Below are 24,738 nucleotides of genomic sequence, written 5' to 3'. Positions count from 1 at the left end.
AGCGCTAGCCATCTCTCTTCACAGTGTAATAAATAGCAGTAGTAGTAGTATGTAGTAGAAATAGTAGTAGTAGTAATGGTGGTCATAGCAGTAGTAGTGGTGGTGGTAGTAGTTGTATCAGCAGGGGAAGGTTACATTGTTACGTCAAAGTGTTATGAAGTCAGCGTTACCACACAGTCTCCCTTTCCAGTGCCGTCTCCTCCCGTCACTCGTCTCTTCCTGTTATCTCCGTCCCAGCCCTCATCACCCCCTCCCTGCTCCCTGCCACTGCCAGCCTGTCATGGTCAAGGCGGCAGCTCTGTGCCCAGCTCACAGCCACACTGCCACGACCTTTGCACGACCTCACAAGCACCGGCAGGAGGCAGGTGGTGGTGTGGGAACACATCTCACACACACACACCACACAGCCAGTGACGGTGGGGTGTGGGTGTGAGGGCATGGGGTGTGGCTGCTCTACAGGGTGGAGGGGACATGCACTCCACTTTAATATGTGTGAGGCCATGGCGGTGGCCTGTGGGTGGTCTTGTGGCTGCCCAACCAACACACCACCCAACAGGGACGCGGCGCCTTGCACAACAGTAACGGACGTGAGCCACGAGTACAGTGAGAACAAAACACGGATGTGACTTCCCAGGCAGCACGTGTGGCATGAGGGCTGTGCTGGGGCCATGCCGGGGCCACTGCAGCCCGCCAGTGGGTGGCCTCGTCTCCCGGCCATCGCCCGCTGTCTCAGGGGCAGAATGATGCGCCTCGGACATGCTTCTAGTCCTTGAGGGGGAAGGGGGAAGGAGAGGAGGGAGTGGCAGGGGAGGGCAGGTGACTGCAGGTGTGCCAGTGCAGGGATTGGGGTGGGGAAGGCCTTACCTGAGGGTGCAGGGGCTACCTGTAGCCTACAGGCAGGGGGAGGGGGGGATAGGTGAGGTGATACAAGGGTGGCTACCTGTAGCCTGTGGGGGTGGTGGTGGTGGTGGTGGTGTAGGTGAGCGGCTACCTGTAGCCTGTGACGCGTGAGGGACTATCAAATATTGCTTCAAGGCAGGAGGGGGAGGGTGCTTGGCTACCTGTAGCCTGTAGAGGTCCTGAGGCAGGTGTGTGGCTGTGAGTTCCCTACATACTTGTATTTATAGAGTTGTGATATACAGGGAGTGAGCTACACTCAGGGGTCCTGTGAATGTGTGTGTTTATGTGTGTGTGTGTGCATGTGTGTGTGTGTGTGTGTGTGTGTGTGTGTTTCTGTCTGTGCGTGCATGCAACATGCAGGAAGGGATGGGATGTGCAGTGATGGTGGTGCAGCTGGAGTGATGGTGCGGGGGTGTGAGGGGTGATGCAATGGCTATCTGGTGGTGGTGCTGTGTTATGGTGGTGGTGGTGGTGAGTGCTGTGTGGCGGTGGTGGTGATGGGGAGGGAAGGCATGGAAGGTGAGGAGGGGGACAGGTATGGCAGGGAATACCAGGGAAGGCAGAGGAGGGGAGGAAGGAGGAAGGACATGGGTGGAGAGAGGCTTGTGGTGGTCCTGCAGCCCGTCACTGGGACACGGCTGGACACAGGGACCAGTGGAATGCATTAACATGGTTAGTCTGTTAGTCCTCAAGATGACACAATTGGTGGCTGTGGTGGTTTTCGTGGGTTCATCGCGTGGCAAGGTGGGTGGTGGTTGTGGTGGGTTGGGGCTGTGGTGGTGGTGGGTAGGGGCATTATGTGGCTGGCTCCGGGCGTGTGGGAGGGGTGGGGGGCGGGGACTCGTGCTCCACGCTGCTGCCCTCACTGATCAGCGCTGCCACCTCACCTTTCTCCTCAAACATGCGCACCTGTGGGGGGAAGAGGCGTGTTGATGGGCCGCAGGTAAGCAACAGTAAGAGCTACACAGACACACAAAACAAGGGCATGATGAGGAAGCACATGAGTGTCAAAGATTACAGATGATTCTGAAATGTCAAAGGTATTAGGCTCCCTCCCCCCTACACACACAAGAGGAGAGTATCAAGACACCTCTCCTGAAATTGACCTCTCCTCTGGCCTCTTGTTCTGTTTCCTTTTGTCAGAGTTGCATCTAGTGGGCTTTTTTTGTTGCCATTTTTGTTTTTGTCCTTGATCAAGCTGCCTCCCTTGCTGTAAAATGCACACACACACACACATACACACACACACAGCCCACCTGGTGCACATTATCGCTGTGGAGGCGCCGCCAGGTGAAGGGCTTGCGGTCGGTGTTGACGTCTGAGTTTGAGGCGCTGTAGGTGGGGTTGGTGTAGGTGAGGGCACCTCCCTTGGGCTCATTCACATTCTTGCTCTCGCGTTTGAACTTCCACCAGGCTACCACCGCCATCATGCTCAGCACTGACAGGATCAGCACCAGCACCAGCACGCCCAGTAGCGGCACCATTCCCGGGGCGTTGTCTTGGTCCCAGGGACGAATGCCAGGCGGTTCCGTGCCCTTGCTCCAGACACCCCCGCTCTTCCTTGTGAGATTGACCTTGAACATTGGACCTGTGCAGGGGAAGGGACACCATGAGTTGGGATGCTTTATGAAGACTCCTATGATGGTTTTTGAACTACTTATGAGTTTATAAAAAGGAATCTGAAGGAGGTATGGAATTGAACTCGTCAAGTATTTGTTATTTGTTATTTGCTGATGACACAGTGCTCATTGCAGACAATGAAAGTGACTTACAAAATTTGGTCAGTGTTTTTGATAGTGTATGTAAAAGGAGAAAGCTGAAAGTAAATGTCAACAAAAGTAAAGTGATGGTTTGTGAGCGGAGCAGAAGTGAGGTTGTGGATTTTGTATGCCATATAGAGTGGGAACTGAATGTGAAAAAGAATGCAAAATAATTTTGAATGGTGAAGAAATGGAGGAGGTTAATGAGTTTAAGTACCTTGGATCAGTTATGTGTAAGCATGGTGGTACAGAAGGAGAGACAAGAGAGAGGGCATTGCAAGGAAGAAAGGTGGTAGGGTCTTTGGGACATATCATGAATGGCAGAAGTGTGAGCATGGAGGTAAAGAGGGATTTGAGAAATACAGTAATAGTACCAACCCTTACATATGCAAGCAAAACATGGGGCCTGGTGACATGGGGTCTGGAATGAAAGTCAGAGGTCTAGACTGCAGGCAGTGGAAATGAGTTATTTGAGGGGTGCTTGTGGTGTGAGTAGAATGGATGGAATGAGTAATGAAAGTGTGTGAGCATTTTGGAATGTGTCACGTGAGTGAAAGGAAGAAGTGTGGAGTGGTGGAAGAAGTGAAGCAACAGACTTTAAAGTGGTTTGGCCACATGGAGCAAATGGAGGAGAGTAAGATGACCAGGAGGGTGTATGTGAGTGAGATAGAGGGAGGGAATGTTAGAGGATGACCTCCAGTGAAATGGAGAGATAATGTGCAGGAGTATGTCAGGGAGAGGGGTGAAAGATCCTTGAGAAACTTTGAGCAGGCAAGGAGGGAGTGTCTGGATAGAGAGAGATGGAAACTCTTCTGCCGTGGCCATCCCCTGGTGGGAGCTCCTAGAAGCAGGCGTCAAAGATGAATGAATGAATGAATGAAGTATTACAATTAAGGTGTGTGAAAAGAGAAGGTACAGAATTACACTCATCAAGGATTACAAGGCCAACAGGAGTGTGGGGATAGACGATACATAATTTAAGTCAAGGATTACAAGGCCAACAAGTGTATAAGGATAGACACCACATAATCCAACTCAGGTCATGGATTACAAGGGTTACAGGTGTGAGGACTGAGGATACATACAAGGTACAGAATAAAACTCGACATGGATCACAAGGCCAACAGGTGTGAGGGTCAGGTGACTTACGGTCTGAACACCCGCGGCCGTCCAGAATGTCGGGACAGGCACAGCGGCGGCCGGAGGGCAGGAAGAAGCAGAGGTGTGTGCAGCCGCCATTACGGTCACCACAGGGGTTCCAACCAGGCTGTGAGTTGGCTTCCACGGCCTTCACCTCCATGATGCCCTGGGGGGGAGGCAGAGACAGCACTTTAGTACAGCACTCGGTCTAGTCTCAGGCACTAACCCTTGTCACTCTCTTCTCTCTGGTCCTTGTTTCTAATTGATGCTCTATTTTTTTGTTCCTGTTCTATTCTAAATACGTTCCTTTGTCTATTTTGCTTTGTCTCTCTTCCTCTTTCTCTTCATCCATGTCTCCTATTTCTCATCCTCTCTCTCTTCTCTCCTCTTCCATGCCATCCATATTTTAAGTGATGGTCTAATTTTTGTTTCTTTCCATTTCTAATTACCGTCCTTTGTCTCTTGTTTTCTCCCTCTCTCTTTCATTTCATCCATGTCTTTCCCTATTACTCATCTTCATATTTTCTTTTCCTTTTAAATCTATTCTACTAGTTCTCCTCATCCCAAAGAATTACCTCAATCATGCTCCTTTGTCTCTTTTGTTTTCTCTCTCCCTTTTTCCCTCCATCCATCTCCTATCTCTCATCTTCCTCTTATTTTCTTCTCCCCCTCCATCTACTCTACTACACTCCTCCTCCTCTCCAAGACTCACCTCAATTCTGCTCCTCACCATCTTCCTGTTCTGGCCAGAGGTCTTGTCGGCCCTCTCAATGGTTGTCTTCTCCCAGTTGCTCCAGTAGATGTGGTCACCGAGCTGAAACAGGAGCTTGGTGTTTAAGTTGAGCAAGCTTAGATGTAAAAAAAAGTTGAGAAAATCAGTATACCATATAGATCTATTGACAAACTTAGCGTCTATATCCTAAAGTAGCTTGAGCGAGGAGTATTTACAAGTTTAAAGAGAAACAGAATACAAATAAGAGAAAAAAGAGAGGGAATAAGAGAAAAGAACGGACATGGAAACAGGACAATACGAGCTTAAATTAAGTCCTATAAATTACACTAGATACTATACACACACACACACACACACAGACATGCACATTCCTCACCAATGTCAGGCCAAAGGGATGTGGAACTTCTCGGATCAGAGTCACAACGTTCTCCCCATTCAGGTCGGAGGAGTCGATGGTTTCAACCTTTGCGTCGTTCCAGAAAATCCTCTTCATCTGGTAGTCAATGGTGAGTCCGTTCGGCCAGCCACTCTTGCGGTCTATGATGCTCCTCCGATCCGAGCCGTCAAGGTAAGAACGCTCGATTTTTGACGGCCTGCCCCAGTCAGTCCAGAAGAGCAGACTGTGGGAAGGAGGCTGGTTAGGAAGGAAGGAAGGAAGAACTGGAAGGAAGAAAGGAAGGAAGGAAGGAAGAAAGGAAGGAAGGACTGGAAGGAAGAAAAGAAGGAAGGAAGGAAGGAAGGATAGAAAACTACAAACACCATTTTTTATAGCTCAACCAAGTCAGTTCAAAATAGCAGATGGAAGGGTGACATAGATATAAATAAGTGTATTAACCCTTAAAGTACAGGTGGCAAGATATTTCTCTGGATGCTGTGCACGGGGAAAATTTAGACATTTAAAAGAGGTGGAAATGGTGTCTTTGCAATAATTGTATATTCATCTAGTATATATGGTGGTGTAATAAAACTTCTCTCCTAATAATAATAAAAAAGTTATGACAGTCGAAAATATTGCGCATTTTCTCATGGCCGTGACCTGTCGAGTGGAAGCACCCCACTCTCTCTCTCTCTCTCTCTCTCTCTCTCTCTCTCTCTGTCAATGTCACTACCATATCAGTCATCAGAGTCACTGTCACTTTGATTCGCCCGTGCTCTACTTCCGCCCGGAGCAGAGGAACTGCTTGAAGCATCACGAGACATGCCAGATGTATTCTGAACAAAAGTGGAAAATGATCTGTGGCCTTTGGTAGGGCGCACGCTGAGACGAATGAGAGTGTGTATGGATGCCAGATGCCTCCACCATTCTTCTGAGTCAAGAACTGGCAGTATATTTGAAACGTAGGGAGCGTAGAGTGTGATGATTATATATATGATCCCCGTATGGGTGGGGCGTGTGGTAGCGCACTTATGTATACGATCGCTGTAATCTAAGGGTTAAGTGATGAAGGATATAATTTATTTACTAAGACTGAAGGTGGCTCATTCTATTTTCCTGGTGCCTCTTTCCCTCTCTCCTTATCTTTCTCTCTCTTTATCTATCTTTCAGTTGTTTCTCTCCCTCTCTCCTTATCTTTCTCTCTCTTTATCTATCTTTCAGTTGTTTCTCTCCCTCTCTCCTTATCTTTCTCTCTCTTTATCTATCTTTCAGTTGTTTCTCTCCCTCTCTCCTTATCTTTCTCTCTCTTTATCTATCTTTCTGTTGTTTCTCTCCCTCTCTCCTTATCTTTCTCTCTCTTTATCTATCTTTCTGTTGTTTCTCTCCCTCTCTCCTTATCTATTTTTGCTCCCTCCTTTCCTCTCTTTATCTATTTTTTTTATTGCCCCTTTCCCTCTCTCCTTATCTTTGTTTCTGTTGCCTTTATCTTTCTGCTGATTCTTTCCCTTTCTCCTTATCTATTTTCCTGTTGCCTCCCTCCCTCCCTCCCTCTACCCCTTTCTCTCTCACCCTTCGCCGGGGAACACTGCAATGGCACGTGGTGATTTGAGGTTGTTGTTGATGACCACTTTGGTCGAGGAGCCGTCGAGTCGCGCCACCTCCAGCACCTTGCGTATGGAGTCGGTCCAGTAGATGTTGTTGGCCACCCAGTCCACCGCCAGGCCGTTCGGTGTTGAGTAGCCAGGTGAGAGGATCGACCAGGGGTAGGACATGTTCTTGAGCGACACAACCCTGGAAGAGAGTAATGGTAGTGGTGATGGTAGTGGAAGTAGTAGTAGCAGTCATAGTAGTATTAGTGGTAGTAGTGTAGTAGGAACAGTAGGGTCTCTCTCTTCAGCACCAGCACAGATAAAAGGTACCACTATCATCGCCACAAGCTCACAGGTACTCCATTTCCCAAGCACCCTCACCATCACTACTCTTCATTCCCTCCAACACACCACCACCACCACCCATCACCACCAGCACACATCACCACCGCCACCCTCACCACCAACTTCATATGGCTTTCCTTTTGTCATTTTCAGTTTTGAGACACTAGAGGGGCTATTACACTGGGCAAATTTTCCGTGGATCTTCAGTCAAACCACGATTTCCGCTGGCGTGGTTCTCCTATTTCCGTGGTTTTCTGACTTGTCCGCGATCTTCCAAAGCTATGGTCGATTTCACTGAAGGATGACAGTATTACTCACCATCATCATCAGCAGCAATAACAAGAAACAAATGAGAACCACACTAGCAGAAATCGTGGTTTGACTGAAGATCCACGGAAAATTTGCCCAGTGAAATAGCCCCTTAATACTCCACTAACTGTACCAACACAACACAGAGCCACATGACCACTACTGGCACCACCTATCCACCAATCCATCAACTATCCCATCACCTGCACCTCCTATGGCTTTCTTTCCGGCATTCACAGTTTTGACGTGTTAGTATTTCCGTAACTTACCAACATTTATTACCGAGCTACATGACCACTACTGCTGCCATCTATCCACCACTCCATCAACTATCCCCTCACCACCACCTCCTTTTGGCATTTACAGTTTTGCATCACTAATATTTCTGTAATTTAACCATCACGATACAGAGGTACTATCTATCATCCATCTATCAATTTATTAATCCATCAACTATCCTCTCACCTTATGACCTGCAGATTCGCCTCCGTGTAGAAGAGAAGGTTCTGCTCATAGTGGACGTTGATGGAGATGGGGCGCGTGACAGCTGGTATGGGCAGAGGAACCTCCCACAGCGGCTTGATATCAAGGGAGATGCGCCCTATAGTCCCCTTGGCGGCGTAGATCAAGTAGATGTCCGGCTCTTCCATGCAGATTGAGGAGTTGCCCTGATGGAGAGGCAGAGGGTGTGAGGGGGTGGGTAGGAGGACCATTGTGAGGGTGAAGGGAAAATGTAGAAAAGACGAAGAAGGGTATGAAGGGTAGAGGGTGAAGGGAAAATATAGAAAAGATGAAGAAACGTATGAAGGGTAGAGGGTGAAGGAAGCAATATAGAAAAGATGAAGAAGGGTATGAAGGATAGAGGGTGAAGGGAACAATATATAAAAGATGAAGAAGGGTATGAAGGGTAGAGGGTGAAGGAAACAATATAGAAAAGATGAAGAAGGGTATGAAGGGTTGAGGGTGAAGGAAACAATATAGAAAAGATGAAGAAGGGTATGAAGGGTTGAGGGTGAAGGGAACAATATAGAAAAGATGAAGAAGGGTATGAAGGGTAGAGGGTGAAGGGAACAATATAGAAAAGATGAAGAAGGGTATGAAGGGTTGAGGGTGAAGGGAACAATATAGAAAAGATGAAGAAGGGTATGAAGGGTAGAGGGTGAAGGAAACAATATAGAAAAGATGAAGAAGGGTATGAAGGGTAGAGGGTGAAGGGAACAATATGGGAGAGAGGAAAGAGTGTGTGAAGGGGAAGCAAAGGATATGAAGGAGAGAAAGGATGAAGGGTGTGAGAATTAAGGCGAAGAAAATAGAAAGACAGAGTAATTTGTTCATGATGGAAGAAAAATAGGCTGACACGACAACAAGTAACAAGCTAGACATCATACCTCCACCATCCTGAGCCCGGTGGGACAAGCGCAGGAGTAACCTCTGGGGTGGCGAAGACACAGGTGGGAGCAGCCGCCGTTGTTCTCCTCGCAGACGTCGTACACCACCGGGGGTCCCTGGGGGAGGAAGTGAGGGCAAGGGTCATATTTATCAAGAAGGTGAAAGACAGAGTAGTGGAGAGAGATAGACAAAACACTGGAGAACTTCAAAATATAACTCAGTTGGTTTTAATACAAGATTCCATGAAAACTTAATCCGTTCATCTCTTTGGCTGTCTTCCTTTGTTTATTTAAGGGAGAAGCAGCTTTGTGGCCATTATTCTTCAGCCTGTCTGTCTTCTTTCCTGCATAAGAAAAAAACAGGAGGAAAAGAGAACGAGAGAGAAAGAGAGAGGGATAGAGAGAGCAGCCGGGGACTCACAGGAAGAGCCTTGACGTCCATGAGGCCCGCCAGCCCCTCCCTGATGGTGCTGGTGGAGCGGCCAGTCGCCTTGAGGGTTCGGTTGAGGGATTTGGTCTCCCAGTCGGTCCAGTAGAGCCAGCGCCCCAGAATGCTCACGCCATAGGGATGCGGGAGCCCTGGGGATGCGGTGAGAACAAGTAATGAGTGTGTGTGAATGGTGGGAGGAAGAAAGGAAAGAGGGAAGAAAGGAAGGAAAGGAGGAAGAAAGGAAGGACAGAAAAAAGAAAGGACAAAAAGAAAGAAGAAAGGAAGGAAAGGAGGAAGAAAGGAAGGACAGAAAAAAGAAAGGACAAAAAGAAAGAAGAAAGGAAGGAAAGGAGGAAGAAAGGAAGGAAAGGAGGAAGAAAGGAAGGAAAGGAGGAAGAAAGGAAGGAAAGGAGGAAGAAAGGACGAAAAGAAAGAAGAAAGTAAGGAAAGAAAACTACAAACACTCATTTTTTTATGGCTCAACCAAGTCAGTCACTTCCTCCACTCTTCATCCTTGTACAATTATGAGAATGATGTGTGTGAAGGATGAAGAATAATGAATGTTAAGAAGGAGGAATAATGAGTGAGAATGAATGAAGAGTGTAAGTGAATGGCGTGTGTAAGACTCAGGAGGACCTTGTGAGGTGGTGAGTACGGCCAATGATATACATGGGGCACAAGAATAGCAAGGGAACAACTAACTGACTGCTCTCTCTTCTTTCTATGACTTACTAACTGACTGACTAACTAACTAACTAACTTATTAACCCATTGACTGCGGATTTCCTAGTCAGACCTTACCAAGCTACAGTAATGGAACAAAAAGTGGCAGCTACAATTCAATGAAGAAAAATGTAGACTCCTGTACCTAGGGAGGGGATATCCAGCACACCAGTACCACATGGGAAACACTCCACTATCCACCACAGAGGCAGAGAAAGACCTGGGACTGTATGTTACCAGGCTACCAGTGAAGGCGAAATATGTGCCAATCGCAGCGGACGGGTTAACTAAGTGACTGACTACCTAACAGACTATCTATGTAACTGACCAACTAACTAACAGACTGACTAACTTACTAACTGACTCCTTGCTCCTCCCTCCCTACCTGCGATGACGGTGCGCCTGTTGTAGCCGTCCAGTCCAATGGCCCCGATGACATTGGTGCTCGCATCTGTCCAGTACAGCTCCAGGTCCTCCCAGTCCACAGTCAGTCCGTTGGGCCACACCACATCTGTGTCCACCAGCACCACTCTGCTCCACCACCACCACCACCACAGCAAACATCAACACCACCACCATGCAAAAGAACAAAGAACAGGAGGATTTTTAGCCCCTCAGCTCCAAGCCCCACACCTCCATCAACCAAGCATTAAGTCACACACATCATTTTATTTTTTCCTTCCTTACCCCTAACTGTCCTCCCTTCACTACCCAACCCACCTATTGTTTCCATCCATGTCCGCAGCCTCGATGGTCGGGTACTTCTCATCCCAGTCTGTCCAGAAGAGACGGCCGCTGGGGTAGTGGGTGGTGATGGCCCGGGGTCGCCTCAGGCCCGTGAAGAGCACCAGCCTGTTGCTCCCGTCCAGCTCACTCACCTCCACCGAGTGCATGTGAAGGTCTGTCCAGTACAGCTGTGGGAGACAGTGACAGCATATGAAGCATCTGGAGAAGGGTCATAAGGGACAAGGCCATTTTTTCCTAGTTTGCACTGGGAAAGGCAGGCTACACATCCCAGGAAGAACAATAAACAATTAACTCCAAGGGAACAGTGAGCTCGTATTTGGTGTACCGAGGGTCAATTTTCCCTTGCAAATTATATCTATCAGTATTGAATAAAAGAAGTTGCAGGAAAGGGCAGTGAGTCAAGGCCATTAGTATAGAATAAAGGAAGCTGCAGGAAAGGGAGAAGGGAACCAAGGCCACTAGTATAGAATAAAGGAAGCTGCAGGAAAGGGAGAAGGGAACCAAGGCCACTAGTATAGAATAAAGGAAGCTGCAGGAAAGGGAGAAGGGAACCAAGGCCATTAGTATAGAATAAAGGAAGCTGCAGGAAAGGGAGAAGGGAACCAAGGCCATTAGTATAGAATAAGGGAAGCTGCAGGAAAGGGAGAAGGGAACCAAGGCCATTAGTATAGAATAAGGGAAGCTGCAGGAAAGGGAGAAGGGAACCAAGGCCACTGGTATAGAATAAAGGAAGCTGCAGGAAAGGGAGACGGGAACCAAGGCCATTAGCATAAAAAGAGAAGCTGCAGGGAAGAGAGATGGGAGCTGAGGCCATTAGTGCAGAATAGAGGAATCTACAACGCATCTCCCAACCCAGACACCCCACACTGTACCTTCCTGCCAGTAGCGTCCACGGCTAGGCCCTCCACGGTGAGGATGGCGGCCGTCACCACCGGGGTTGCCAGATGGCCTTTGTGGGACACCCGGAAGATGATGGCGGCAGCGCTGTCTGAGAGGAAGATGTCCCCTGCGTGGGCCAAGGAGACACAGTAAGAACAGCACCGCAGGTGTCTCGCAAGATAAACATAAACAACATGACAATTCAGTTTAAGAATGACATGCAGAAAACAAAGGTTGGTATTCTTACATTCCCTTGTTTTATGTCAATTGTTTCTAAATGCCAAAAAAGAGGTTAAATTTGTCTCCATGAGTGTTCTTTTACATTCATGGTGCACGACACGTTGAATAGTGACCAAAACAGACAAAACAACACAACACCACCAATGGATAACACAAGAACAGAAAAATAACAAAACAAAACCAACATAATAGCAACCAAAACACCACCACCACTACCACCACCACCACCAACAACAACAACAACAGAGTAACACATACCAAAAACAACATGACATAAATACCCCCCTACAAAACCCCTGACGAGCCCCACCTGTCATGGCATCAATATCGAGGGCCACGGCGTGCTGGAGTCCCTGGAGCGGCAGGATGACGTCCACGTGGTAAGGGGTGTCCAGGGAGACGAGACGCACATCCTCGCGCCTGGCAAACAGCAGCGCCCTCTCTGGCCCATCATAGCAGTTGAGGCGGTCGGGCTGCAGGTGACACACTCGTTAAGGCCCTTTACCTACACTTCTACTTTTTACATACTAAGATAACACTGTCACCATCATCATCATCCTTGACCTATCAGAATGTACCTAGATATCATGGTCATCAGTACTACTACCCATCTACTGTTACCCTCAAGATCATCAATATAGGATCCATCTTCTTCTTCATCATCTTCTTTAACGTCATTATTTTCCCATAAGGAGATGGACAAGGTATGGTCGGTATTTTTAGACGCTTCGCCTCTCGCATCAATTATTTCCAAAGGCCGAAAAGGAGATTAATCGGATTTTCATGAGTGTGTTTTCACGTTTATGGTACAGGAGGGTCTAACTACCACCACAGTCATTAAACTATCCCTGGAAATGCCCAAAACGCCTACGAAAGCTTTGTCAAATATGTGTGCTTGGGTGCTGAAGTGTTTAAGAATACGGATCTACATGGTCTGAATATCTACGTAAATCTATGTCAGCACATCACCTTCAGCTTGATGCCAGTGGGACAGGCACAGCGGCGGCCCAGGCCGAAGGGGCTGAGCAGGCAGAGGTGGGAGCAGCCGCCGTTGATCTCCGCACAGGGGTTTGGGCTGGACGGCTGCGAGCGCTCAAACACTTTCACCTCCATCATGTCCTTGAGGCCCTTCCTGTGATGGGGGGATGGGGATGAGAAGGGGGAAGTGATGGGGAGAGTGAGGGAATATAGGAGGAAGCGCAGGAGTGAAGGAATATTGGAGGAGGATAAGAGAATAGGAAGAGTGGAAGAATGTGGGAGGAAGTGAAGGAGTGAAGGAATATAGGATTTACACAGCTTACTTTTTATCCTTCTAAAGTAGTCTTGCATGGCCCATTGACTCCTACTCTTCCTTCCTTTACTTCTTACTTCACTTCTTCCCACTACTAGCTCCTGCTTTTCCTTTCTTTCCTTCCTACTTCACTCCTTCCAGCTAGTCTTGCATGGGCCACTAACTCCTACTCTTCCTTTTCTTAACTCATTGATCAGCCCTGTTTTAACGTGCTAGAATCAGCCACAGCCACGAGGGGACACGCACACAATGGTCTGTCTGTTGGCGCCGGTCCTCTTGTCTGCCATGTACATGCTCTTGGCGTTCCAGTCCGTCCAGAAGACCAAGTCCCTCCACAGTGCCAGGCCGAAGGGGTGTTCCAGCTCCCCCGCTGTGGAAGGAGGGGAATAATTAAGAGTCAAGGGAGGATGGGACAGGTTGAGGTGATCATTGGGTAGTAATAAAAAGAAGTATGATGCATTAATCTACATGTTTCTCCATCTTTTATTAGCCTTAGAGAAGCTAAGAATCAGGATCTTTGTTTTTTGTTCTTTCTCTATGTACTCATCTCCCCTTCTTTATCTCCTTTTTTTCTTTGTACCAATATATAGAGTACACTTATTTCTTTTCTTTCTCTGCTTTCCTTCAGTCCTCCCTCCTGCCTTCCCTCCCTCCCTCCCCTCCATCACAACCCCCAGATCACTACATTATTTTTTCCTCTTTTCTCCCTCAGTTCTCCCTTCCTTCTCTCCACTCCCTCTTCCCTGTCCTCCCTCACCAACCCTTTTCCCTCCAACTCCCTCCCAGCCCTACCTCACCCACCCTCAATCCCTCCTTCCTTCCCTCCCGCACCACCTCATATCACCTACATATGAGCGCCTTCCTCTGGCTGCCATCCAGGGCCGCCATCTCAATAGACTTGGTAGATGCGTCCAGCCAGTACAGGAGCTGCCGGGCGTGATCGATGGCCAGTCCGTTGGGCCACTTCAGGTTTGTGTCCACCAAGACTCGCCGCGCCTCCCCATCCATGCCAGCGCGTTCTATCTTGGCGCGCTTCCCCCAGTCGGTCCAGAACATGAGGCGAGCTGTAGAGGGTGTTTTTGTTTTTCAGCAGATGTGTAATAGATGCAGTGTTAGTAGTGGTGGTTGTAGCAGGTAGTAGCAGGTGAAGAAAAAGAAGAAGAAGAAGACAGAGATTGATAATGGTGGTTGCAGCAGTAGCAGCATCCACAGACACACACACACACACACACACACACACACACACACACACACATACACATACACACATCCCTCCCTCTCTCTCTCTCTCTCTCCCCCACCTCCTCCTCACCTCTTGGGTCCACCACAATGTCCCGAGGTTTGTCCAGGCTGCGCCAGATGAGGAGGCAGCGCATGGACCCTTCAAGATTGGCCACCTCAATACGACTGGTGCCGCCGTCCGTCCAGTACAGCTTGTGGCCCACCCAGTCCACCGCCACACCGGCCGGCATCTCTGTGGGGAGTGCTGGTGAGTCAGAGGGTCAGGGGAAGGTGGAGATTTTTTTTTTTTTGCAGCAAGGGAGAAAACTCAAGGGCAAAAAGCAAAGACAACAAAAAGTCCACCAGACACTGTTCAAACAAAAGAAAAAAAGAATGAGAGGCCAGAAAAGGGGTTAATTTCAGTACATGCTAAAGAAAAAACGTTTCAATAGGGACATATATAACACAGCATGTCGGCCAGGCACACTCACTAACCCAGGTCATTGAAAACCCTGATCACACTCTTCCATGAAACAAGACATATAACACACTGCAGGCCGGCCAGTCACACACACACACACACTCACTCACCCAGGTCACTGAAAACCCTGATCACACTCTTCCATAAAACAAAACATATAACACACTGCAGGCCGGCTAGTCACACACACACACACACACTCACTCACCCAGGTCACTGAAAACCCTGATCACACTCTTCCATAAAACAAAACATATAACATACTGCAGGCTGGCCAGTCACACACACACACACACACTCACTCACCCAGGTCACTGAAAACCCTGATCACACTCTTCCATAAAACAAAACATATAACACACTGCAGGCCGGCTAGTCACACACACACACGCACACACACACACACACACACACACACACACACTCACCCAGGCCATCCCGCACGACGGTGATGTGGCGGGAGCCGTTGAGGTGTGCCCGGCTGATGGTCTTGGCCTTGATGTCCGTCCAGAAGATCATGTCCTCCTCAGTGTAGGGATCTAGAGCCACAGGTGCCTGTACATTGTTCACTGGGACCACCGTGTCTATCCTCATCTGGGCCATATCAGAGGTATTGGTGGAGGAGGAAAGGGAGGAGGTGGAGGTGTTGGTCTCCAGGATGTCCTGCAGTGAGATCATCCGCAGGTTCTTCCGCTGGGCAAAGATTAGCGTTCGGTCCGGTCGCTCACTGCAGGTCCTGTGGGGGGTAATGCATGCTGTTGAGTGGTGTGGTGTGGGGTGTTGTGTGGTGTCGTGTGGTGGGGTGTGGTGCCGTGTCCCCCTCACCTTCTCCATTCCCCTTGCGTCCTGATCCCTCGCCCTTTCCCTTCCTTCATTCTCCTTCCTCTCCCCTCTTTCCTCAATTCTTCAGTCCCCCTCTAAAACGTTCTTCCTTTACCCCCTCGTCAACACACGTCAACTCACCCCCTGCAATTGTAGGCAGGACAGAAGCACTTGCTCATATGAAAACTTGTCTGTCTAAGTGCCTGCCTATCTCTCTAGCCTGTCTGTTTGTGTTTATGTGTGTGCCTACCTGCCTGTGCCCTGTCTGTGTGTGTTTGTCTGTCTGTCTGTGTGCACGCCTACCTGTGGTCTGGGAGGAGAATGAGGCCGTGGGGACAGTAGCAGGAGTAGGAGTCCCTGGAGGAGAGGCACAGGTGGGAGCAGTCGCCATTCCTCAAGCTGCAGCCGTGCCTCTCGGACTGCAGGATACCGGGCTGGCGGGTTGGGTGCAGGCTGGCGGAGGAGGAGCAGGGCGGTTAGAAAATGGATGAAGTGAGAAATAAAATAAGGGAAATCAGTGCATTCAGCAAGAGTTTGAGTGGATGAATGGAAACAGAGGATGAACTACCAGGACACATTAAGAAAAGGAGGTTAAAAAATATATGAAATGTATTTAAATAGAAGTGAAAAATAAGTGAAATATAAGTGAAAAGTAAGTAAAAGTAAGTAAAAGTAAGTAAAAATAAATGAAACTGAAGTGAAAAGTAAGTTAAAGTGAAAAATAAGCAAAACATAAGTGAAATATAAATGAAAAAAAAAAGTGAGTGAAAAATAATTAAAAGTACAAGTGAAATGAGAGAAATAGGAAGTACAGTAGCACTCTGAGAGGGAGGCAGAGCATGAGGAGAGCAGCCCACCACACCTGCGTATGTCCATGGGGAAGGAGAGGCGGCCCTGCAGCGTGGAATGGCCCTGGCCGTTCCTCTTGTCCACCTTCTCGATGGAGCGCGTGATCCAGTCTGTCCAGTAGAGTGTGTCCTCGAAGATGGTAATGGCGAAGGGGTGACGCAGCCCCTCCAGGATCTGTGGGGGTGAGGGGGTGATGGGGGAGTGTAAGGGTGTGATGGGGGAGCATGTGAGGGTGTGTGAAGGATGACTCACTGACTGACTGACTGACTGACTGACTGACTAACTGATTGACTGACTGACTGACTGAGTTACTGACTGAGTGACTGACTGACTGACTGAGTTACTGACTGAGTGACTGACTGACTGGACTAGACTGAACAGAAGGGTCCAACAAGGGTATAACAACTGTAAAACTACAAACACTGGACTAAACTGGGCTGGACTAGACTGACTGACTGAGTGACTGACTGACTGGACTAGACTGAACAGAAGGGTACAACAAGGGTATAACAACTGTACGACTACAAACACTGGACTAAACTGGGCTGGACTAGACTGACTGATTGACTGAGTGACTGGACTAGACTGAACAGAAGGGTACAACAATGGTACACCTGTAAACACTTCCAACAGCCTGACAAAACAAAAGAGTAACCCCCCAACGCACCATTCTCCTGTTGCTGCCGTCAGTGTGCACCGCCTCAATCACATGCTCCTTGGCGTCCACCCAGTACAGCGTCTCCGTCGGGTAGTCGATGGTGATGCCGTTGGGCCAGTGCAGACCCTCGCCGATCACCACCTGCCGCCCCGACCCATCCAGGAAGGCTCGTTCTATCCGTGGGTTGGAGCCTGTCAGGGGGCAAAGAAGGTCGAGATGATAATAGAACCTCCACTGAAGATTGATGGAGTCTTCTTTTTCTTCTTTTATTTTTACAGCAAAGGAGGCAGCACATGGGCATAAGTAAATGAGAATAAAACGGCCTGCTAATCACTGCTTCCCTGCCTTCTCATCTACTCCCTTCCCCTTGCCCTTTCCCTTCCTTCATTCCCCTTCCTGTCCCCTCTTTCCTCAATCCTTCAATCCCCCCCACCTACTCCATCCCCTTGCATCCACCTGATCCCCTCACCTTTTCCCTCCCTTTCCCCTCTTTCTTCAATCCTTCAATCCCCCTCACCTACTCCATCCCCTCGCGTCCTGATCCCTTGCCCTTTCCCTTCCTTCATTCTCCTTCCTTTCCTCTCTTTCTTCAACCCCCCTCACCTACTCCATCCCCTTGCATCCACCTGATCCCCTCACCCTTTCCCTTCCTTCATTCTCCTTTCTCTCCCCTCTTTCCTCAATTCTTCAGTCCCCCTATAAAACTTTCCTCCTTTACCCCCTCGTCAGCACACGTCAACTCACCCCAGTCGGTCCAGATGAGGAGATTCTTGTGGGGGTGCACCAGCAGGCCGCGGGGCTTCTGCAGGTTGGTCCAGATGAGCGGCCGGCGGGAGGACCTGGCGAGGGAAGGGGTGGTGACCTTACTCTTGTGTCTATCAAATCTCTTGCAAAATATGACTCTTTTTTTTTCACTTCAGCCATATCAACACACACACACACACACACACACACACACACACAAAGTGACATTTTAAAGAAACAATCCAATGAGATATGTCTACAAAACTTGTTACAAAACCTATGTGACTCTTTATACACTTCAGTAACTTGGAAACAAAAGGGTCAAGACCTCTTACAAAACACGTCCAACACTTAATACACTTTTAGGAGCATCAAAACAAAAGAATCATGACCTCTTTCCTACAACCCAGTAAGCAAAGTCTTTTAATGCAATATCCTCTTCTTATACCACAGTCTCTTCACACTCCAGGAACACCTAACAAAAGGATCAAGCCCTCTTCAACCAACGCTACTCACCCGTCCAGATTAGCGACTTCGATCCTCATGGTGATGCCGTCGAGCCAATACACGTGGTCGTTGATCCAGTCCACCGAGACCCCGCTGGGCATGCGTAGGCCCCACCGCACGATGGCTGAGGGAGGCGGTGACGGGGGTGAAGAGCGAACAATAGTAGAAAAAATAATAGTGATAATGATGATGAATATTCTTGTTGTGTTAATGGGGTGATTGGGTGTGTGTGAAGGGAGGAGAAGGAGAAGAAGGGGTATTCGAGAGAGAAGAGAATCGAAGTGGAAAGATCAAAGAGAAAGAGAGGAGGATAAAGAGGAGAGGCAGAGCTTGAAGAAGAAACAGATAAAATAAGAGTGAGAGGATAAAAGAAGAGGAGGATCATGAAGGAGGAGGAGGGGCGAGAAGAAAATAACAGGAGTGTGAGGGTCGGCAAGGAGTAACAAGAAGAATCAAAGAGTAGGATAACCCAGAAGAGGAAGAGGATTAGGGATTAAGTGGGGAATCGGGGTGGTAAGGAAGAGGTTTAAGCAGAATAAGGGGATCAAGGAGAAAGATTAAGATTGAGAAGTGGGGAATCCGAAGATAAGGATAAGGAGGACAAAGAGATATAAATAGAGATAGTATTCAGGAGGAAGGTGACGTGGTACTGCAGACAAGAAATGAAGGTGAAGAAAACGAGAAGATTTTGAGGGTCACTACAGTATAAAGGACTGAGAAGAGCATTGAGGAAGCAGAGGAGGAGGAGGAGGAAAAAAGGTATTAACGTACGAATGAAAGGAAAGTGTGTGGGGATGAAGGGAGGAGGGGTGGAGGGGAGAGGAAGTGGAAGACCATGTGGAGGATACAAGTGAAGGAGAACCAAAGAGAGGAGGAAGCATGTGGGAAAATGAAGGAATGGAAGGGGGGACTGAATGAGTGATTGGTGAAGGGAGGGAGGGAAAGAGGAAGGGAGGTAGAGAGAGGGAGGGAGGGAGAGATAGAGAGGAAGCATTGTTTGTGAAGGTCAGAGAGAAGGGGAGGAAGGAACATGACAATTCAGATGGACAGACAGACAGAGATATATAGATAGACAAAGTTAGAGAGAGAGAGAGAGAGAGAGATAACCTTGAGACACCAAAGCTTTAGGCAACACAGAACATTACATGACAGACAAAGGCAAAATGGGTAGAGCTAAAAAAAAAAAGAAAAAAAAAATCCTCAGCATATTCCACTATAAAACAAAGCAGACCAATAAGCTAAGTTACCTGTCCTCCTGCTCTTCATCTTCCCTCCTTACCTGCTTCTTCCTACCCTCTCCTTTGTCTTTCCCCATTATCTGTCATCTCCTTTCTCCTTTCTCTTTTACCATTATCTTTCTCACCTGATTTTTATGTGTCCACTTTCCCCCCACTTGCTCCTTTCAACAATACCTTTCCTGCTGTCTGTCTAACCTTCCCATGTCATATCCTTCCCCTATCACATTACCTTCCTTCCTCACCGTTACCTTTTTCCCCCGTGCCATTCATATAAGCCCTCATGATGACGTCCAGGGTGACATCGGACCAGTAGATGAGGCGGCGTTCATAGTGGTAGTCGATGGAGATGGCGTTTTGCAGCCCCTGGGCGATGCTGGAGTAGTTGGAACGGTTCAGGCTGATCTGTGAGGGAGAGGGGAGAGTGGGATGAGGGTAAGAGGGTGTTAGAGGGGGTTAGGAGGCTGAGTGATGGTGCTGGAAGGTCAAGGGAGGATAGAAGAGGGTGTTAGAGGGGGTTAGGAGGCTGAGTGATGGTGTTGGAAGGTCAAGGGAGGATGGAAATGTGTTAAGAGTGTGTTAGAGGGTGTTAGGAGGCTGAGTGATGGTGCTGGAAGGTCAAGGGAGGATGGAAGTGTGTTAATTAAGAGGGTGTTAGAGGGGGTTAGGAGGCTGAGTGATGGTGTTGGAAGGTCAAGGGCGGATGGAAGTGTGTTAATTAAGAGGGTGTTAGAGGGGGTTAGGAGGCTGAGTGATGGTGCTGGAAGGTCAAGGGAGGATGGAAATGTGTTAAGAGTGTGTTAGAGGGTGTTAGGAGGCTGAGTGATGGTGTTGGAAGGTCAAGGGAGGATGGAAGTGTGTTAATTAAGAGGGTGTTAGAGGGGGTTAGGAGGCTGAGTGATGGTGTTGGAAGGTCAAGGGAGGATGGAAGTGTGTTAATTAAGAGGGTGTTAGAGGGGGTTAGGAGGCTGAGTGATGGTGTTGGAAGGTCAAGGGCGGATGGAAGTGTGTTAATGAGTTGTGTGCATATGACTGACAGGAGCCGATTTTAAGGGGGCTTGAGGCACATTAGGAAGGATTCAAGCTGCTAGGATGATGAAGAATGATATATAGAATTAAGAACATTATTTATAGCAATCTGAGGAGTCTGGAAAGCTCCAAGGACGTCGTAGTGTGATATAAAGAAGTGAGGACAGTATCGATATTGATCTGAGGAGTCTAGACGGGCATGTGGAAGGAGTTATGACCCACCAGTCTAATCTCAGCTCGGTTGGAGAAGATAAGGTAGGCGGGGGGCTGGGAGGCCTTGCAGGTGAGGTGGTCGGGCCGCAGCATGAAGTACCCGGCGATGCAGGAACAGTTGAAGCTCCCCGGCAAGTTCTCACACGCCTGCGAGCACGGCCTGAACACCGAACACTCGTCCACGTCCTCGCACCTGACGGAGGGAAGGAAAATGGGGGTTAGTGATTAAATGAAGTAACTCTCTGTCTGTCTCTGTGTTCATCCATAGACGGGGAAAATGAGTTACTACAAAGGTGATTTACCGTGACAACTGAGGAAACGTCTCTCTCTCTCTCTCTCTCTCTCTCTCTCTCTCTCTCTCTCTCTCTCTCTCTCTCTCTCTCTCTCTCTCTCTCTCTCTCTCTCCTTCTCTCTCTCTCTTTGTTTCTCTGTTTGCCCATGGGCGAGCGAGACTAAACACTACTACAGCAATGATGAATGGTTCCTCTTCTCTCTCTCTCTCTCTCTCTCTCTCTCTCTCTCTCTCTCTCTCTCTCTCTCTCTCTCTCTCTCTCTCTCTCTCTCTCTCTCTCTCTCTCTCTCTCTCTCTCTCTCTTTAACTTTGTCTATCTATCACTGTCTCTCCACTGACGAGCAAGGCGAAATCCTCTCTATCACTCTCTCTGCCTCACCATGTAATCAACAGAGGATCGAAGCTCTTCACAAGAGTGTTACGAGGTTGTACATCCGTGGACAGGTGACATAATCATTGCCTCCCAAGGTAGAGTTAATGAGGCTGTGTTGTCATCATGTGTGGGGTGGGGCGGAGGGGGATGGCGCACCCTGACCCTTATTCAACCCCCCTCCCTCTCTCCCCTGCCACACATTAACTATCTCTACACAGAAGTAAAATTGTACAGGGATGAGAAAGCTAAAACTAGGTCTGAAAAATGCTGGTTGCTGCCGTTTCTATTTAGCGAAAGATACCATTGTAGAATAACATTCATAAATAAAGAGCCAAATAATAATAAAAATATATAAACAATAAATAATAGTCAAAATAGATATACAAGCAAAAAAAAAAAAAGTAGAAAATAGTCAAACAATAATGGTAATAATGATAAAAATAATAGTAATAATAATAATAATAATAATAATAATAATAATAATAATAATAATAATAATAATAATAATAATAATAACAATAATAATAATAATAATAATAATAATAATAATAATAATAATAATAATAATAATAATAATAATAATAATAATAATAATAATAATAATAATAATAATAATAACAATAATAATAATAATAATAATAATAATAATAATAATAATAATAATAATAATAATAATAATAATAATAATAATAATAATAATAACAATAAAATAACAATAATAATAATAATAATAATAATAATAATAATAATAATAATAATAATAATAATAATAATAATAATAATAATGTTTGGGGGGGTAACACTGAATATTCTTTTTATGGATTATTTTTTTATGTCTGAGGATCGCAACAAAGGTGAACGTGACGCCCGGACGAGAACACAATGTGGGGACTCTGCTGTGACGGCAAACAACACACACACACACACACACACACACACACACACACACACACACACACACACACACACACACACACACACACACACACAGAATGTGAGAATACTATTTCTATTATAATAATTATTTATTTATTTATTTATAATTATCATTATAGCAGTACGGTAATAGAAAAATAATAATAATGAAATAATAATAATGATAATAATACTGATAATACTAATGATTATAGTAATAATAACAACAATGATAATGATATTAATATTAATTATAATAACAATAATAATAATAATAATAATAATAATAATAATAATAATAATAATAATAATAATAATAATAATAATAATAATAATAATAATAATAATAATAATAATAATAATAATAATAATAATAATAATAATAATAATAATAATAATTATTATTATTATTATTATCATTATTATTATTATTATTATTATTAATATTATAGTAATAATGAAAATACTAAATCATAATAAGGCCATACATAACAACAGTTGTGGTGGGAGCAAGAGTAATGGTAAGAACAGTCCTGAATCCACTCACGGCACAGCGGGAAGGCTTTCTAACAATCTCGGGAGTTTCTAACCGTGCCACGTGACCTCCCTCACCACGCAGAGAACGGTGGGCGGGAGCTCTGACCTCGGCGCATGCCCGCTTGACACTGACGACCCAGAGTCCCAGACCAAACTGATGGGCCAGGGCCTACCTCTCAGATGGGCGGGGCCCGCCGCGTCCCGTGGCGGTAGCACCATAGCTACGTCCTACAGGACACTCCGCAACCCAGGTGGCGGGACCTCCTAATTCTACTGGATTTGGTGCACCCTTCACGTCAACCTTAACGAGACTGAAATGACCAATCTACCTAGCCATCTATCAATCCATCCATCTATCTATAACTTCTGAAAACAGTATATAAGTAATAGTCGGACCAATCTCTCTCTCTCTCTCTCTCTCTCTCTCCATATACATATCATTCACTATCTATTCATCTATCTATCTGCATCTAACTACTCTCTATCTATCTATCAATTAAGGTCTCTCTACCTATATCTATAACTCCAGACAAAAGTATCCACGTGTCACCCGTAGAAAAAAAAGGTGTCTGCCCTCTATACGTCATAGTCAAGCCCTCCAAAAATCGCAAAAATTGCCCAATCACTCGTCTCATGCTTCTGCACGCTCTTTTGCCGCGGAGGGAGGCAGCACAGCAACACGGACCATCAAAAAACAATAAATCTAAGGAAGTCGTTTCGTGCAGAGCCTCACGCATGCATAGATCAGGCCTCAATCGTTCTACTTACCTTCTTTCCTCCTCCCTTCCCTCCCTTCTTAATCCTTACCTTCCTTCACTTCCCCCCTCCCTCGCTTGCTATTTCCTTGGTGCCAATAGTCAAGGACGAGTCTAATACATAACACTTTAACACACACACACACACACACACACACACACACACACACACACCATTTCCTCTTTCTTTTTTAACATTATCAAAATTATGACTGTCCAACATTGCCTCGGAGTCTTCATAGAAGGAGGGAAAAAAGAAATGAAGAGAGGAGAAGGGAGGGGAGGGGGCAAGCAATTTGAATTTAAGCCCCATGCAGCCACACTGCTTTTACGACCTAATAACGATCTCCCGCGACCTGTAGGTCGCAGGAGGTCGCACATGGTCGTGCGTGCGATCGCCATGTGTCTCCGTCCGGCGTACGACCGAAAGAGTCGACTGGAGGTTTTTGGTGCTGCACCAAGACCTCCGGCCGACCTCTCAGGCGTCTGGCGGTCGTAAAAAGATTGCCGTCTGGTGGCCGAATGCACTGCGTCTGGACGGCAAGCAGACTGCCACCGGTGGCCGACATATGACCGTTAATTGGTGAACAGCGACCGGATGGCAAGCGGACGCCGTGCGGTTGTCGTCAGATAGTAGGTGGTCGCTGATGTTCGCCGTCCATTTTGCATCGGTCATTGGCCGTGGTCGGCGCCCGGCCTCCCACCACATGGCGAGTTGTGCGAGTTGCTTCTCCTCTTCCTCCTCCTCCCACTCCTCGTCTTTTTCCATCCTCTCCTTTTTCTTCTCCTTTTATTTTTATTTCCTTTGCTATCTGTTACAGTGAATGGCGTTCCTAGAGTGAGTGATGTGCATGTGTTTGGTGACGTGTGTCATGCACTAAAGATGAGCTTCCCCCGAGGCTCATCATTAATTATCTTTTTTGACCGGTCATTACGGGAGATCGCCGTCCGCATTGCGACAGGACGCGTACCGGATCGGCGACCAGTCCTTGGTGGGTGTTTTTACCGAGCTCCAAGTGTAAGGTCAATGTGTGAATCTTCCCATGGTCGCCGTTCGGCCACCCACTGGACGGACACTGGACGACCGCCGGTAGCCGTTCGGTCACACGACTGCTCGGCCATCTACGTGGTCGAGAAGTGGTGGTTTGAATCGCAGCATTTTGGGGCCGAGTGGTCGTTATCAGGTCGTAAAGTCAGTGTGACTGAGGCTTTAATTAATCTGACAAACAAAAACGCTATAAAGAAAAGTTTCATTAG

The 24,738-nt window shown here is 47.1% G+C and overlaps 1 protein-coding gene across 1 annotated transcript in view; it reads right to left on the bottom strand.

Moving 5' to 3' along the window:
- Positions 1-1,666: 1,666 nt before the first annotated feature.
- LOC126993854 (low-density lipoprotein receptor-related protein 4-like) overlaps positions 1,667-24,738 on the bottom strand; it is a 141,112-nt gene continuing 118,040 nt past the window's right edge. The window contains exons 11-35 of the mRNA XM_050852993.1: positions 20,619-20,802; positions 19,619-19,772; positions 18,142-18,256; positions 17,626-17,720; positions 16,891-17,072; positions 16,237-16,397; positions 15,678-15,827; positions 14,981-15,288; positions 14,163-14,324; positions 13,699-13,914; positions 13,097-13,220; positions 12,529-12,691; positions 11,870-12,032; positions 11,313-11,446; positions 10,414-10,607; positions 10,079-10,224; positions 8,962-9,119; positions 8,541-8,657; positions 7,618-7,820; positions 6,479-6,700; positions 4,910-5,153; positions 4,513-4,614; positions 3,810-3,966; positions 2,157-2,488; positions 1,667-1,809 (exon numbers count right to left, since the gene is read on the bottom strand). Of these exons, the coding sequence (XP_050708950.1) occupies positions 1,696-1,809; positions 2,157-2,488; positions 3,810-3,966; positions 4,513-4,614; positions 4,910-5,153; positions 6,479-6,700; positions 7,618-7,820; positions 8,541-8,657; positions 8,962-9,119; positions 10,079-10,224; positions 10,414-10,607; positions 11,313-11,446; positions 11,870-12,032; positions 12,529-12,691; positions 13,097-13,220; positions 13,699-13,914; positions 14,163-14,324; positions 14,981-15,288; positions 15,678-15,827; positions 16,237-16,397; positions 16,891-17,072; positions 17,626-17,720; positions 18,142-18,256; positions 19,619-19,772; positions 20,619-20,802 (4,300 nt within the window). The 3' untranslated portion in view covers positions 1,667-1,695. The remainder of the gene's footprint in view (positions 1,810-2,156; positions 2,489-3,809; positions 3,967-4,512; positions 4,615-4,909; positions 5,154-6,478; positions 6,701-7,617; positions 7,821-8,540; positions 8,658-8,961; positions 9,120-10,078; positions 10,225-10,413; positions 10,608-11,312; positions 11,447-11,869; positions 12,033-12,528; positions 12,692-13,096; positions 13,221-13,698; positions 13,915-14,162; positions 14,325-14,980; positions 15,289-15,677; positions 15,828-16,236; positions 16,398-16,890; positions 17,073-17,625; positions 17,721-18,141; positions 18,257-19,618; positions 19,773-20,618; positions 20,803-24,738) is intronic.

This window comes from Eriocheir sinensis, unplaced genomic scaffold (genome assembly GCF_024679095.1).
Source record: "Eriocheir sinensis breed Jianghai 21 unplaced genomic scaffold, ASM2467909v1 Scaffold690, whole genome shotgun sequence".
Classification (NCBI taxonomy): domain Eukaryota; kingdom Metazoa; phylum Arthropoda; class Malacostraca; order Decapoda; family Varunidae; genus Eriocheir; species Eriocheir sinensis.
Note: the sequence above shows the minus strand (reverse complement) of the source record. Positions and strands in the feature narration are given on the sequence as shown.